General features: G+C 36.7%; 1 protein-coding gene across 2 annotated transcripts in view; it reads left to right on the forward strand.

Moving 5' to 3' along the window:
• Positions 1-16,638, forward strand: part of LOC111055427 (vigilin) — a 49,419-nt gene that overhangs the window by 16,100 nt on the left and 16,681 nt on the right. For both annotated transcript variants that reach the window (XM_039440441.1, XM_039440440.1), the window contains 9 exons: positions 1,371-1,568; positions 2,158-2,408; positions 4,060-4,219; positions 5,713-5,876; positions 6,432-6,563; positions 9,026-9,154; positions 12,104-12,262; positions 13,039-13,173; positions 15,688-15,939. In XM_039440441.1, coding sequence (XP_039296375.1) covers positions 1,371-1,568; positions 2,158-2,408; positions 4,060-4,219; positions 5,713-5,876; positions 6,432-6,563; positions 9,026-9,154; positions 12,104-12,262; positions 13,039-13,173; positions 15,688-15,939 — 1,580 coding nt within the window. The remainder of the gene's footprint in view (positions 1-1,370; positions 1,569-2,157; positions 2,409-4,059; positions 4,220-5,712; positions 5,877-6,431; positions 6,564-9,025; positions 9,155-12,103; positions 12,263-13,038; positions 13,174-15,687; positions 15,940-16,638) is intronic.

Genomic DNA, 16,638 nt, shown 5'->3' on the forward strand with positions numbered 1-16,638 from the left:
TCAATGGGCCGTATGAATAAAGTTGAGCATTTGCTTATACTTCTAAAATATGGAGCATTTGCTACATTTTCTATGAATAAACGTGAGCAAAACCTTTTGCTCATGCTCATCAAAAAAATAGTTTGAGTATTTGCTCAAAAGTAAAAGCTTTTGCTCAAAATTGTATTAATAAACTAGAGCATTTGCTCAAAATTAAAAGCTTTTGCTCAAAATTGTATTAATAAACTAGAGCATTTGCTCAAAATTAAAAGCTTTTGCTCAAAATTGTATGAATAAACTGAGCAATGCTTCAAAAGTTGAGCAAATGCTTCAAAAAAGGTGAGTCTAGTCTAGAGCAGCTTATCACCTTTTGCTCATAGTAAAATGGCTCAACTAATTCGTATGAGGAAGAGGAAACTATACCAGATACGATCACAACCAATAGTTGAGAACTATAAAACTCTTTTTAGATTCAACCATGATACATATCACCATTATCCCTACAAAAGAATAAATACAAAAGACCTGTTATAAAGATAGCCATCACAAAATAGGAAATAGGTATTTAAGAAGATGAAAGTGTAGACGATTATAAGAAGGCTATTGATATTATAAGAATATGCTGAAGATTATTATAGACATGACATTTTTTCACGCTATTATTTCAAAATTCTAAACTCAACTAACCTAAAACTCTATTCATAAATAGAAAACAGAGCAGACGACGCAAACACAAGCGGTGCACCCTACTTGCATATTTAGCGCTTCCGTGAGCTATAAAAACAAAGTAAGGCTACAAAAGTCAATCAGGTGATGAAAAATCTTTAAAATACGTGAGCATTTGCTCCAGAGTTCAGGAGCATAAGGTAAGAGTAAAAGGTAAAGCTTATTCATATAAAAATGAGCAAATGCTTTTGCTTCTACCTTTTGCTCATGAGCAAAACCTTATGCTCCTTGCTCTTGCTCATGAGCATTTGCTCTGGTTTTATTCATATGGGCCATTATGTATTGTCACGATAGTGACAGAACCGTGTCTCAAAAATAATTTAATTATAATTAAGTTTTAAGTATTTAATTATAATTATTATTATTAATTATAATTATAATTAATTAGTCACAGTTTCTCATAAACTCTTTATCTGTTATATACATAATCACTTGGAGAATGTACAGAGCAGGCATAGTTAGTAGTCCTAGATCTTTAAAATACTCTCTGCAGGACTCAAATGGCTTAAGACCTTTTATCTGCTCTTACAGCTCTCTTTTGCATTCTAAAAACTGTATCTAAATTTTTGAGACTGGAGCTTGTGAACTACCAATGTAAACGTATGTTCTATTGTGATGTGTGAGGGAGGGAGGGGGCACTCTATACATGTTTGTTGTGGTTGCAGCACTGACGATGGTCTACGAAAAGGCAAACAGCGTAGTGGAGCAGTACCTAGACGTGCCCTACTGGATCCACCGACATCTGATCGGCAAAAAGGGCGCCGACATTCTCAAGATGAAGGAGGACTGCCCCAAGGTCTACGTCGACTTTGGCGAAAAGAACAAGGATCGCCAGGAGAAGGACAATCGTATCAGGATCGAAGGTACTATTAATGAATAATTGAAACCACTGTTTCATCACAACTAGGCTTTCTTGTAATCAAAGAAAAGCTGACAACCACTCTAAATATTTCTCAAGAATGATTTTAAATGACTGAATATTACAGAAAATATTTTCTTATGTGGGAAATAAGCTCTCATCTACTTCACAAAAACTTTCATGTCGCAAAATCCTAGAGCATTTCAGTACCTACTTGACTTGAACTAGTTGTGTGATAATGTTATCGAAACAATTTTAATCATATAATAACTACTGATTAGAATCATAGTTTAGTATAGAATTATACTGAACAGTATCACCTTTTGTACAGTTATTTATTATCTTAATTTCTATTGTTTCAAGCCGCTTTTAGTAAGGGTCAGAACATAGTGCAGCGGTGAAAGGTAGAGGAGGTTTGAGGCTGTGGGTGTTAAAAAGTAATGAATATATTTATTTATTTATTACTTTTTCATCACAATATTAGGAACACTGTGTTTTGTCGCAAAGACGGAACATATATTTGCGCAACCACCCGTTGATGATGGCTGGGCTGATGTACTGTGATGATATGATTGTGTTGTGTTGTTGGCAAGGACCCCTGGAAGAAGTGCGCCTCATGAAGGAGAAACTGCAGTCGAAGGCAGACGCCCTGCAGGCTGAGATGTCCGAGAAGGAGATGGAGGTGCCGACTGCCTACTTCAAGTACATCATCGGCAAGAATGGCGCCAACATCAACCGCATCAAGGAGTTGACTGATGCCAACATCAGCATCAACCGATCCGGTCAGAACCCCAACAGCATCTTGATCGAGGGCACCAAGGTGGCTGTTGCTGAGGCTGAGAGGGTACTATTATACATACCTCATAATAAATATATTTTTCCTACAGTTACGTTGAAAAGTGGCCATTGCTGCACTGATTACAGAACGCAAAGAATCACTTTTCCGCTCTAGTGCGGGAAAAATTTTTCTGCACTCCAGATTTGCAACATGGCAACGCAAAATACTTAGTAGGTTATATGGAGCAACAGTGCAGCAAAATCAAAATGAAGTTGGTAACAGTGACTGCTGTGGCTGCTATAGTGAGCAGACGTGCAACGAAGCACAACGCGCTAATTATTAGCATTAGATACTATAACCAAGGACAACATTTTTATTCAATTTGACAATAAATTAAGGTTTTTATCAATAATAAAATTACACAGAAAAACATTTGATGGATTTCAGGCAATTTTACCCATAATTACCCACTTTTCATATTCAATGGTAACTGTAGGAAAAACTTAATGTGAAATACGTGCGCAAAGTTCCTCTGCTGCACTCAACAAACCATTCCGCCCTCGCCTACGGCTCGGGCGTAAACGTTTCTTTCGGTGCAGCAAACTGTCACTTTGCGCACTAGTTGCACAAATAACTATTCCGTGAATCAAACCTCAATTTACGACCTTCCAGAAATATAGGTTTGAACATATAAGAATGGATCTTAATGTTTGCCGGAGATAATACTTTTACCTTGGTAATAAATTAATCAATAAAATTTCAGATTACCTTACTGAACATATTAATGGAAGTTCTGTTACATTGTTTAAAAAAGAACTATTGAATGGATTATTACCAGTAAAATCGAGGACATACTTTTTGAGTGACTCTTCTCTTTGTTTCAATAGTATGTTTGACATCTCTCTTTCTTTCTCTCTTTCTTTCACCCTTATTCCAATTATTCATCATTCAATTCAATTCAATTTTATTTTTATGTTATGCATTGTATATAATACAATATTAACACAAGTCATAAACATCACATCATAAATACATTACATATGTTACTACAATATTTATATAATATAGTCCAAATCATTGAAAAATAAGCTAATATCACAGATGGAATTGAAGTTAGATGAACCAAAAACAGTGGAATCAAAAGTCTCGAATTCTGAAAAGTTGCAGATCATAGAATTAAGTGGCATTTTTAGTTTTTAATTAACCATAATTCAATTTATTACTTGTAATGGCTAAACAATGGTAAGCAAAGACAATAGTCACATAGATTCAAATTTCAAAGTAACATTCATTTACAAAGTAAGACTAGATAAATTTTTAAAATAGTGAAAAAATAATATTTGAAAACTTATAAACAATATGTCAGTTACAACTCATACTTATATAGAAACAAATCTTCTTTTATTAAATATTATATAATATAATTTCTTATTTCATCTTTTGTAAGTTCTTAATGACTCATATTGAATTTGTATTTGTTGCAACTCTCACATGCGCACAGGATTTTCCTTGCAGGTGATTGGTTTCTTATACTTTTGCTGAAAGTTCTGTTTTTTGTATATTTATTGTTGTTGAAGAACCAGTAAAGAATTTTTGATTTGATTTGGTAACAATGTACAATACAAAACCATTTTCTCAATAGGTGTTGATAAATCGGTCGTGAGACGTGTTCATTGTAGTTGGGTGTTTGCTTATGAAATAGTGTTTGTGTTTGCAGGAACTGAAAGAGATAATCTCTAAACTGGATGATGAGAGAGAGGAGGAGATGGTGATTGACAGCAGACTGCACAGTGTGATCATCGGACAGAAGGGCGAGCAGATAAGGGAGATCCGCGAGAAGTTCAACAACCAGGTCAACGTCACCTTCCCCAGTCCCAGTGAGTATCGCTAACATTACACACATTCACTAGTACATGCTCAAGTAGCTAAAAAAATTTAACTTTGTCTTCAATAAAATTAGGAAACAAATGATTGAATTCTCCGTATTCTATCCTTTTCTGATCAATTCTATGGATCCACATTTTTCTTTTTCTCTTCCTACGTCGCTGTACCTCTTCTTCATCTTCGGTTAACAAACAAGTAACAATTATTATAACTTCTTCTTCGCTACTGCTATCCATCACCATTTTTGGTAGAGAGTTAGTGGGGAGGATATTTTTAATATTCTTTCCGAAGAATGGACATTTGATATGTCCAAAGCTCCGCCAATTTATGTAGATGCATAACAATATAATTATCCATAGTTATTATATTACAAATTACTTTTTCATATCATATACTTTCAATAATTATTTTCTTAGTCTATATTATGTAAATTCATCTATAATTTTGCTGTATTGTAAGCTATTGTATATAAGTGTATAAGCCAGTATATTGTAATCTACATAAATAAAGTACTCAATCAATCAATCAATATTCTATCCTTTTCTGATTAATTCTATGGATCCACATTTTTCTTTTTCTCTTCCTACGTCGCAGTACCTCTTCTTCATCTTCGGCTAACAAACAAGTAACAATTATTATAACTTCTTCTTGTTCGCTACTGCTATCCATCACTTATATATACTGTAATATTTGTTTATTAAATTGCTAATTGGCACACGACTCGACACACGTCGCAATGAACTAAAATGCCAATGCTGCGATGACGACTAGTGTGCGCCGATGACGACTAGTGTGCGCCGATGGCGACTAGTGTGCGCAGCACCTAAAAAAAGTATGATCCGTCCGATGACGATGTGTGTGCGCCTACCTTAAACGGCAACAGTCGCCGGCCGGAACATTAACCATGTGTTTAGTGGTATTGCTTGTAAATAACACGAACTATGCAAAAGTTGGCGACTGACTGAGGCTAGCATGTTGTGAGGTTGATAGATTTAGACGAAAAATGGAGTGGTGGGGCGCTCGGCCGCCTATATGAGTGAAGAGGGAAATTATATTGTTGGTTGGCCTCTGAGGCCGGCTGCGCCGACGGAGTAAATCTAATAAGTGACTATTAAGTTGAATAAGTTTCTGCCATTTGTACGATCTGTGTGCGCCTACCTTAACTCTTGCTTTTAGCTATTGCATGCTGTGCGCATACTAGGTACTCTCATGGGTGAACTAGTCATATGATTATGTCTTATGAGTGTGTTTTACTTATATTGTTATGAAAATAAGTATATTTTTATGTTTTATAATTAATTTTAATGACTTCTTGCTTGTAATTGTTTCAATTTATCATTGACATTTGATGTTCTCAATTAGCTGCTGCAATAAAGTATTTTGACTTTGACATACGCTCAGTATACGTTTAGTTTAGTGCAAATATTTTTGATGATTTGTATGACTGTTGTTGACTGATGTTGTTTGCTGATGTTTGCAAATACAGACGAGAAGAGCGACATAGTGCGAGTTCGTGGCCCGAAAGCCGAGGTGGACAAATGCTGTCGCTATCTGCGCTCCCTGGTGGACGCTCGCTACACTCTCGACGTACCCGTATTCAAGCAGTATCACAAGCTGGTCATCGGCAAGGGCGGTGCTAACATCAAAAAGGTATACTCATTTTATAATTGAAATCGAAGCAGATAAACAGAACACAATTCTTTAAAATAATTGGGGAAGGACTAAGAGGCATAGCCAAAAACTATTTCTTCCCCGAATTTTGATTTTTATACACTATAAGTAGTCCAAAAAGTAGGTTATGATCCATACACTTGAATTCAGATCCAATTTTCAGTCCAAACATTTGAAAACAGAAACGTTTTATTTTAGTTTGTTTACAAACCAAATTGGTTAACAAAATAACAATCACTAATCACTTGAAACTGTAAAATAATGATTAACTTTGAAAATTATGATATACTCCAATTTAGAATGATATACCATGTCATGTCAACAAATCAGATTATTTTGATCAAGTCGATTAAAGGCCGGGACACATAACCGCACCGAGCCCGTGCCGAGGTATGGCCGAGCTACGTCGGCGACACGGTGATGATGGCGGTAGGAGAACACACATATCCGTGCGACAGCCGAGCGGCAGCAGTGTCTCAGTTCTGTAGTGCTACTGTGCTCTCATTTCTGAATGTGGTAAACTATTGGTTTCAGATCAAGGAGGACACGAACACAAAGATAGTGCTGCCGGCTGAGGACAGCAAAAGTGACGTGATTGTGATTTCGGGCAAAAAGGAGAATGTCGAACAGGCCAGGGACATGGTACTCAAGATACAGGAGGAACAGGTAACATATCGCATCTCACAACATCGCACAATATTCTAGTAAATGTCGACCAAGGTCTATAAATAAATCATTGAATCATTGAACTGTTTTTGAGCTTAGCATCTTGTCCCAATGTCTTATGAATCATTAAGCTGCGTACACATATTCGTGCTTCCAACCAGCACCGAGCACGCTCTTCCCTCATACCGCCCTCGTACCACCATCGAACCACAGTCGCACCGCCCACGCACCCATCATGAACGTTATGGAAGATGTTAGATCTTCTCGCGTTCCCCGGTCGAACCACTGTTGCTCCCCGGTCGATCATCAATCGCTCTGCTAGAGTGACGTTCGGTTGCGGAGCAGAGCGAAAGTCTGTACGCACCTTAACATGTTACAGGAACAATTTTTAATAATAAATAAATTATTGAACAAAATATTATTGAAAAATCGAAAACCTGAATATTTACATATTATCTGAACCAGAATATTGTTTTTAATATGCATTTAGTTTATTAGCAAGTTAAATCGGATTGGATTTTCAAATGTACCGGCATAAAAACCCCTCAAAATGGCCGCTCCATAAGGACACGGATGTCTTGACCTGGTTTTTATAGACCTTGGTGTGGACAGCCTCCATATTTTTCAGTTTTGAAACTTACTTTTTGAAATCTGAGAAGAGACAAACAGGCTTTATAGATACTTTGAATATGGGTAAAGGTGGAATAATATTAGATATGTCTGACTGGCTCTAAGCACTACACCTCCGTAAACAAAGTCATAGTGCATTCTGGTGACGTCAGCACAGGTAGGGGATCCTACACCAATAAAAATTTGTTGATTTCAGCTTATCTATATCAGCTAGTGTTTTTATTGGTGTAGGAGCCCTAGACCTCTGTTTACGGAGGTAGTGCTCTAAGGCTCCTATTAAATTTAAAGTGAATAAATGAATTTATTTCCTCCTCAAATTACAAAAGTAGACATTAAATAGTATCTTGGAAAACTGATCACGTATCCAGTAGTGAGACCACTTTATCGGACATTTGGTGTCCCACTGGTGGCCTAATGGCCAAATCAAACCGAGCGTTTTTTCAGTCGGTGCGACAAGAGAAGATGCTCTCCGATTGGCTTATTGGGTTGGCGTTCGGCATTCAGATGATAATCAGCCAATCGGAGAGTTTCCTGCCCTGTCGACTCGTCTCAGCAACGCTTCATGTGGCTTAGGCCTAAGTCTATATACTGTGCTTGCGGTCTTAGATAGAAGGAAAATGTAGTAGAAACTTGTATTGTCATCAGGTTTTCTGTTTGTTTTAGATTAAAGTGAAAAATAAAAGTGACAACAGAGAGTAAATAAAGATTAAATTAAAGTGACAACATAACTTGACTACATTTTGACTGTTGTATGAATAATTATAGTGAGGTCCAAGTTATAAAGGCAGTGGAGAAAGATAGGAGAACAACGCTGCCGATCCTCTGTCTTGTCAATGCCTTCTATAGACGGTAGCTGATACAGGTTTATTTTTGTAATATCAACTGTTCATTCTCGTTTAAAATAATCAATTATATTTTATTAAGCAAGAAATTATATTTTTCAATGATTTCTTAATGAATTTTCATAATCATGATAAAATATTTTGTGAATTATTAGTTCTACATTCTTGAAAGACGATCTGCAACAGAGCAAAGCGAGAAAGAGATAGCGCTATCCGCTTTGTTGTATGATAGACAAGGATAGCAATACCATTGCTAATCAAACACTGTCATTATTTCATTTCATTTATTCTTAGACAATAGATACATTATGACTTGGACCTCACTATAGAATCGAACCGTTTTGGGCTTGACCTTGTGCTTGATTAAAGATTATCTTCAATCTTTGACGTGTGCTTATGCATCTATAGATCGAGAAATATATCTTATCTATCTATCCCTCACCCTTTTGGTAGAGAGTTAGTGGGGAGGATATTTTTAATATTCTTTCCGAGGAATGGACATTGATATGTCCAAAGCTCCGCCAATTTATGTAGATGCATAACAATATAATATCTATAGTTATTATATTACAAATTACTTTTTCATATCATATACAGTTCAATCATTATTTTCTCAGTCTATATTATGTAAATTCATCTATAATTTTGCTGTATTGTAAGCTATTGTATATAAGTGTATAAGCCAGTATATATTGCAATCTACATAAATAAAGTACTCAATCAATCAATCAATCTATATATAATAATCCCTCTCACTCATTACCCCACGAACAAGCCTAAGAGCTTATTTATTTATTTACTTATTTCATTTAGACATGCACAAAATCAAAACAATGAATGGGTGAGAAACAACATAATTATGTGGGCATCACCCTCAGTATCACTATCTATCTATCTACTTTTCTGAAAGTTGTGTAATAATTCTAAATGATTGACTAATTAAATAGTATTTATTGGACATGAGGATTTATTTTTGTGATTTTTTTTCAGGCGAACATAGTAACAGAAAGTGTGTTGGTTCCAATGTGCTCAGTGCAGGGCCGTAGCAGACTGGTGCTGTCCATTGGCGAGGAGTGCGCTGTCATGGTCAAGCTTCCCGCTCAGAACAGTGGAGACCAGGTGAGCCATCCATCCATCCATCATCCATCCATCAATCAATTCAACCATCCATCCATTCATCCAACCATCAATCAATTCAACCATCCATCCATTCATCCAACCATCTATCAATCCATTCATCCAACCATCCATCAATCCATTCATACATCCATCCATCCAACCATCCATCAATCCATTCATCCATCCATCCATCAATCAATTCATCCATCCACCCATCCATCCATCCAACCATCCAACCATCCATCCACTTTTTAGCAAAACATTTATCACAGTTGGAAACCTGATTGTGGAAGTCACTTCTCACTTGAATGCTCAGTAGCATTGAGAAAAGATAGCATTAAACGATATCCCATCGTATAGGTCATTAATGTTTTAAATTTCTTCTCCGACTACTGTCTATTATTAGTGTGTTGTTGGGAGTGTAAGAGTGTAAGAAGGGCACAGTATGAGAGACTACCAGCGTCACATAGCTTCACCAAAAACAACTACTAGGACTATCGGCTTCAGTTAACACTCACATTTGCAACATAGACACCCTATACACTGTCTATTATTAGTGTGTTGTTGGGAGTGTAAGAGTGTAAGAAGGGCACAGTATGAGAGACTACCAGCGTCACATAGCTTCACCAAAAACAACTACTAGGACTATCGGCTTCAGTTAACACTCACATTTGCAACATAGACACCCTATACACTGTCTATTATTAGTGTGTTGTTGGGAGTGTAAGAGTGTAAGAAGGGCACAGTATGAGAGACTACCAGCGTCACATAGCTTCACCAAAAACAACTACTAAGACTATCGGCTTCAGTTAACACTCACATTTGCAATATAACGGTCCTTTACAATGGCATAGTGAAGAACTACAAGACTTGACCTATTTCAGACTATGTGTAACCTTACTAAGGGCTGGTTTCCGAGCTCGGGATTTAGCTAAGTTCTAGACTTTAACCGGCTTTAAACTCTGGAGTCTGAAAATTGGCTTTCCGAGTCAGAGCGTTAACGTAGTCCAGGACTCGAATAGACCCTGGAGTTTATAATTTCGCTTTCTGAGTGAAGTCCAGGACTTCAATTAGATTCTCGCCTCTTTCCGAGTCAAGGTTTTATCAAAAATCTTCAAGTCCAGGACTTAAAACAGCGTGATTTTAAACCCTCGACTGGGGTAGGGTCTAAATTTAAGTTCTAGACTTAGATAACCGAGCAAACACAATTCAGTTATTGTTTTGGAGTAGATGAATAGCCAAATAAATGTCATGGAATACCTAAATTATTTGAATTAGTCCATCTAAATTCATAATATTTATAGTTTGCAATATAACAATAATAAATTATTATTATTCCAGTATTTTTTCAAAACATACTAAAATTCTAATTCCAAAATCAATGATAAATAATAGCATAACATAAAATGAAAAATGCTTATTTTTATTCATATTTCAATAGGTTAGGTTTGCTTTGAATTTATAGATCTACACAATACAAAGAAATCAAAACGTATTTTCACAAAATAATTGTCACAAAACAGTTTGGAGAGCATTTGAATTATCCCGCTGCAATCAGCTGTTTTGCTATAGGCCTAATGCCAACAATACAACAGCAAAATATTGAGAATTTCCCTCATGTTTACTGCCTTGAAGTCCTGGACTCAAATAAGTCCAGAACTCAATATACCCAGGAGTTTAGAACATAAACCCGTGACTCAGAAAGTTGATTTAAACCCGAGAGCTTATTTCAGTCATGGACTCTGTAAGTCCAGAACTTATAGATCCCGAGCTTGGAAACCGGCCATAATTTGGGAGAGGAATAGCACAAGGTTACCTTACCCCCCCCCCCCTATCATTTTGATGATGATGATTTTTATCATTTTGATATTGTATGAATGAATGAATAATAGAGAATATCTTGTTATGCTATTTTTTCTTGATTATTAGTTATAATTGGTGCAATGATTTTGTGCTACAGTGAGGTCCACGTTATAATGGCAGTGTTTGATTAGCAATGGTATTGCTATCCTTGTCTATCATTCAACAAAGCGGATCGTGCTATCTCTTTCACGCTTTTGCTCTGTTGCCAGATCGTCTTTTAACTATCTACACTTAATAATTTGTTAACAAAATATTTATTTTTGATTATGGAATTATTAGAAAACATAATTTCTTGCTTGATAAAATACAGGTATAATTGATTATTTTAAACGAGAATGAACAGTTAATATTACATCAATAAACCTGTATCAGCTACCCTCCATAGAAGGCATTGACAATGACAGGATCGGCAACGTTGTTCTCCTATCTTTCTCCACTGCCATTATAACGTTGACCTCACTATTATAGTGCTCTTTGAATTGGTGGTAGAGAGGGGACCGAGTTCAACTACTGAAGCATTGGATGATGTAAATTCTGGAATACTAGTTTGAACATTGGTCATAATAATAATAATAGCCCAATTGACCGAGCGAAGTAAGGTCTAAGATTCAAGTCGACGGTTAAGCATTTCTCTTAATGTTTGTTTATATGTTGCGCATTTACCGCGAAGCGCGGTAATAGATTTCCATGAAATTTGACCGGTATGTTCCTTTTTTAATTGCGCGTCGACGTATATACAAGGTATTTGGAAATTTTGCATTTCAAGGATAATATAAAAGGAAAAAGGAGCCTCCTTCATACGCCAATATTAGAGTAAAAATCAGACTATAGAATTATTAATCATAAATCAGCTGACAAGTGATTACACAGATGTGTGGAGAAGCCAGTCTATTGCTGTATTTCCATAAGGTCTATAGTTTCAATCAGGTTCTTGTGGATGAGAATACTGCGTGAGGTCTACTGTTCACAGAACTACTAGTAATAATAACGGTCATGATTGGTGTTATAATTCAATTCAATTTCATTTATTGCAGATTAGAATATTAAAGACATATTACAAACTTTTTGACATATAATTGATTATAGGTGGTTGTGAGAGGACCAAAGGACGATGTTGAGAAGGCAGTGCAACTACTGAAGCAGCTGGCCAATGACCTGAGGCAGAGCAGTCACACGCAAACCATGAAGGTCAAGTCACAGCATCACAGGGTCATCATCGGCAAGCAGGGAGCGACCATCAAACGGGTCAGTCTTTTCAACTTACTACTGACACAAAGCCTCAGTCTCTTCAGAGCGTATAAGCTGCGGGATAGTTTTCTGCAAAGGAAATCAACTCAGGCACAACTCACACTTACACGACTACTACTCTAGTCTCTTCTCGACGCAGCTTGTGTTTTCAAATGGTGACACTCAGACCAGTCGACTCTAGTCTCCGCGACTGGCACCATTTGAAAACACATGCTACATCAAAAAAGACTCGACTCTAGTGGAGAGCTTGTGATTTCAAATGGTGACACTTAGACCAGTCGACTCTAGTCTCCGCGACTGGCACCATTTGAAAACACATGCTCTCCACTAGAGTCGAGTCTTTTTTCGACGTAGCATGTGTTTCCAAATGGTGACTCTCAGACCAGTCGACTCTAGTCTCTGCGACTGGCACCATTTGAAATCACAAGCTCTCCACTAGAGTCGAGTCTTTTTTGACGTAGCATGTGTTTCCAAATGGTGACTCTCAGAACAGTCGACTCTAGTATCTGCGACTGGCACCATTTGAAAACACATGCTCTCCACTAGAGTCCAGTCTCTTCTCGACATGTATTTTCAGTATGAAAATACTAAAGAGTTGACGCACAACTGATCAGTATGACCCTTATTCAATAATTTCAGCCAATTATTTAAATTGTGTGTTATTTGCAACGTTGTTGCTTATTCAATAATTTCAGCCAATTATTTAAATTGTGTGTTATTGCAGTATTGTTGCAGTTGCGAATACATTATATTTTGTAACTCGTGATTTTCAGCTGCGTGAGTCGACCGGATGCCACATAATTCTGCCGAGTGAACAGGACGCCGACCAGGAGTTGATCACACTCATCGGCAAGAAGGAAAATGTCGAAAAAGCAAAACTCGAGTTGCAGGCCATCGTTAAGGATATTGTGAGTAGTCATTTATCCACTCACTAATTAATACTAGAATAATAACTTGGGGCCGGTTTCCAAGCACGGTATTCAGCCAAGTTCTAGACTTCAAACAGCTCAAGTCATGAAATTTGCTTTCCGAAACGGGGCGTAGTCGCAGTTTTTATGATAATCTTTATTTCATAATTTCTATAATTGAAAACGTTTTTCCTTGACGAAATGAAACATTCCAAAATAATTAAAAATAGTTGAAACTTTACACCAATTCTCTTTATTTTATGTTGTGTTCCATTTTCTAGTTTTTCGAAATTTAATTTAAAAGTGGACTGCGACCACGCCCCGTTTCGGAAAGCCAATTTTATGACTCCAGCTGTTTAAAGTCTAGAACTTGGCTAAATGCCGAGTTCGGAAACCGGCCCTTAATTGAGCGAGAATCCAAACAAGTGGTGTATCACAATCCTCTGATGATAAACAGCATAATAGTTATTTGTGCAACTAGTGCGCAAAGTGAAAGTTTGCTGCACCGAAAGAAACGTTTACGCCCGAGCCGTAGGCGAGGGCGGAATGGTTTCTTGAGTGCAGCAGAGGAACTTTGCGCACGTATTTCACATTAAGTTTTTCCTACAGTTACCATTGAATATGAAAAGTGGGTAATTATGGGTAAAGTTGCCTGAAATGCATCAAATGTTTTTCTGTGTAATTTTATTATTGATAAAAACCTTAATTTATTGTCAAATTGAATAAAAATGTTGTCCTCCATTATAATATATAATGTAATAATTAGCGCGTTGTGCTTCGTTGCACGTCTGCTCACTATAGCAGCCACAGCAGTCACTGTTACCAACTTCATTTTGATTTTGCTGCACTGTTGCTCCATATAACCTACTGAGTATTTTGCGTTGCCATGTTGCAAATCTGGAGTGCAGAAAAATTTTTCCCGCACTAGAGCGGAAAAGTGATTCTTTGCGTTCTGTAATCAGTGCAGCAATGGCCACTTTTCAACGTAACTGTAGGAAATAATAATTATTCTCACTGATATGTGTGGAAATCCAGCTGAAAATGTGGTCTCACAAGTAGTCCCTATAGTGAACTGTGGAGAAAGATGGGAGAAAAACGTTGCCATACAGGTTTATCAGTGTAATATTAACGGTTCATTCTCGTTTAAAATATTCAATTATATTTTATCAAGCAAGAAAAAAGATGAAATATTTTGTTAATTATTAATTCTACATTGTTAAAAAGGCGATCTGGCAGCAGAACAAAGCGAGAAAAAGATATGTTGAATGATAGACAAGGATAGCAATACCATTGCAAATCAAACACTGCCATTATAACGTGGACCTCACTATAGCAACAATTCAGCTTTTTGATGAAATGTTTTTGCAATTGATAGTAGCGTCTTGATGCTGTGGTCCTGGGATCAACTCTGAAAAATTTCAAAGCTGTTTCATGTTATCTTATGCTGTTTTATGTTATGATGTTGTTTTATGTTTCTGACATTGTTTTATATTGTACCGTAGCCTATCTGAGTTACTTCATCTGTGTAAATGTATATCACTTTTCTTTGTACCTGACCGACGTGACGAGATCCATGTAAATGTTATATATTTGTTGATCAATAAAATATATTCTATTCTATTCTGGAGACCGTGACTATAGTTTAAACGAGGGTCTTATTACTATACAAGGCTTCAAGTGCAATTGCTAAACGCGCACTGTATCAGTTGCTATAGTCGACATGTATAGAATACAATAATGTAGATGGAAATAACTAAGATATTGCAATTTTTCAAATGCTATTGAGTTAATTATTATTAAACGAGAATCCAAATTAAATGCTTTAATTCACTCCGAAGACTTCTGCTACTGCAAATATTGACAACAGGTAAACAGCTAGATGGAAATTCGATGAGCACTACTATTTATAAATTCCCGGGCTGACAATTTTTGAATAGTAGCGCTCCATCTAGCTGTTTACCCTGTTGTCAATATCTGCAGTAGCAGAAGTCTTCGGGGTGAACTTCCAATTTATTTACACGATTTATTTATTTTCACGGGCAACTTCCAATTTATTTACATTAATTTGAATTTTCGTTTAATAATAATTCATTAGCATTTAAATAATTGCAATATCTTAGTTATTTCCATCTACATTATTGTATTCTACACATGTCGACTATAGCAACTGATACTGCGCGGCTTTATAATTTTCAATTTCGTTTAATAAGGACATTGACAATAGAGTGCAGCTCAAGAAAAAAATGAAGGACTGGCTGGCTGATAAATGTTTTCATGACATGAATGGCTTTTTGTTGTGATTTTTGTTTTGTAATATGTGACGATTGCCAATCAATTTTATTGTTGTACATACAAAGAGTAATAAATTCAAATTCAAATATTTTTCAAAATTTATCTATTCAAACTCACAATATTTACAATCAGAATCAAAAAGAAAAATAATTTCAATAATGTAGAGTAATTGACTAGAGTCGTCTTTTCGATCAGCCTGTCTTAATCGAATGTAATTTGTAGGACAACGTGATTGAGGACAGTGTGGACATAGACCCGCGCCACCACAAGGCGTTCATGCAGGGCGGCAGGAGTGAAGGGGGCGCGAAACCGGCCACCCTTGTCAACCGCATTCAAGAGCAGGCAGGCGGCTCAGTGAGGATCTCGTTCCCGCCTAGGGGTGCGCAGTCCAGGGTCACCATTAAGGGCCCCCCCGACCAGGTTAGGGCCGCCAAGGAGGCCCTATTGGAGGCTGTCGACGATTTCGACAATCAGGTGAGTCGGCCGCCTTCAACCAAATTAATATACAGAAGAGATTTGCAAGCGCCAACTGTCTTGTATAAGAATATAAAACAGGTTCAACATCATCAAACATACAGATTTGGTTAAAAGCTCCGCTTTCTGTAGCCGCAGTCCACGTTTAAATTAGATTTCGAAAAACTAGGAAATTGGACACAAAATAAAATAAACACAAAAAATTTGAATTATTTAGGAATGTTTAATTTCGTCAAGTTAAAACGTTTCCAATTATAGACATGAGAAAATAAAGATTATCATAAAAACTGCGACTACGCCCCGTTTTTGAAAGCCAATTTTCTGACTCCAGCTGTTTAAAGTGTAGAATTTAGTTGAATGCCGAGCTCGGAAACCCGCCGTTAATGTTTTGTCAATTTCAGCGCCTCTGATATTACCCAACGACTTTTTAGGCGGCCGTTTCCATCCGAAACACGGGAATCGCCCGAGAAAAGTATGTTGCTAAGGCCGGGATTCGAACCCCGGGTCTCTGGAATCTAATTTACGTTTATAAGCTTACGTTAATTTGGTATTTTAATCATTCTAAATTCAAAATTTCTAGCTAATATATATTCTTGGACATAACTTTGAACTTTAAATTTCCTCAGTAAGAACATATTAACCTATTTTTTCGGACACTTCATTATTTATCAAAATTTGGGAACAGAATAGTTTTGGGCT

Source organism: Nilaparvata lugens, chromosome 14, assembly GCF_014356525.2.
Source record: "Nilaparvata lugens isolate BPH chromosome 14, ASM1435652v1, whole genome shotgun sequence".
In the NCBI taxonomy this organism is placed as follows: domain Eukaryota; kingdom Metazoa; phylum Arthropoda; class Insecta; order Hemiptera; family Delphacidae; genus Nilaparvata; species Nilaparvata lugens.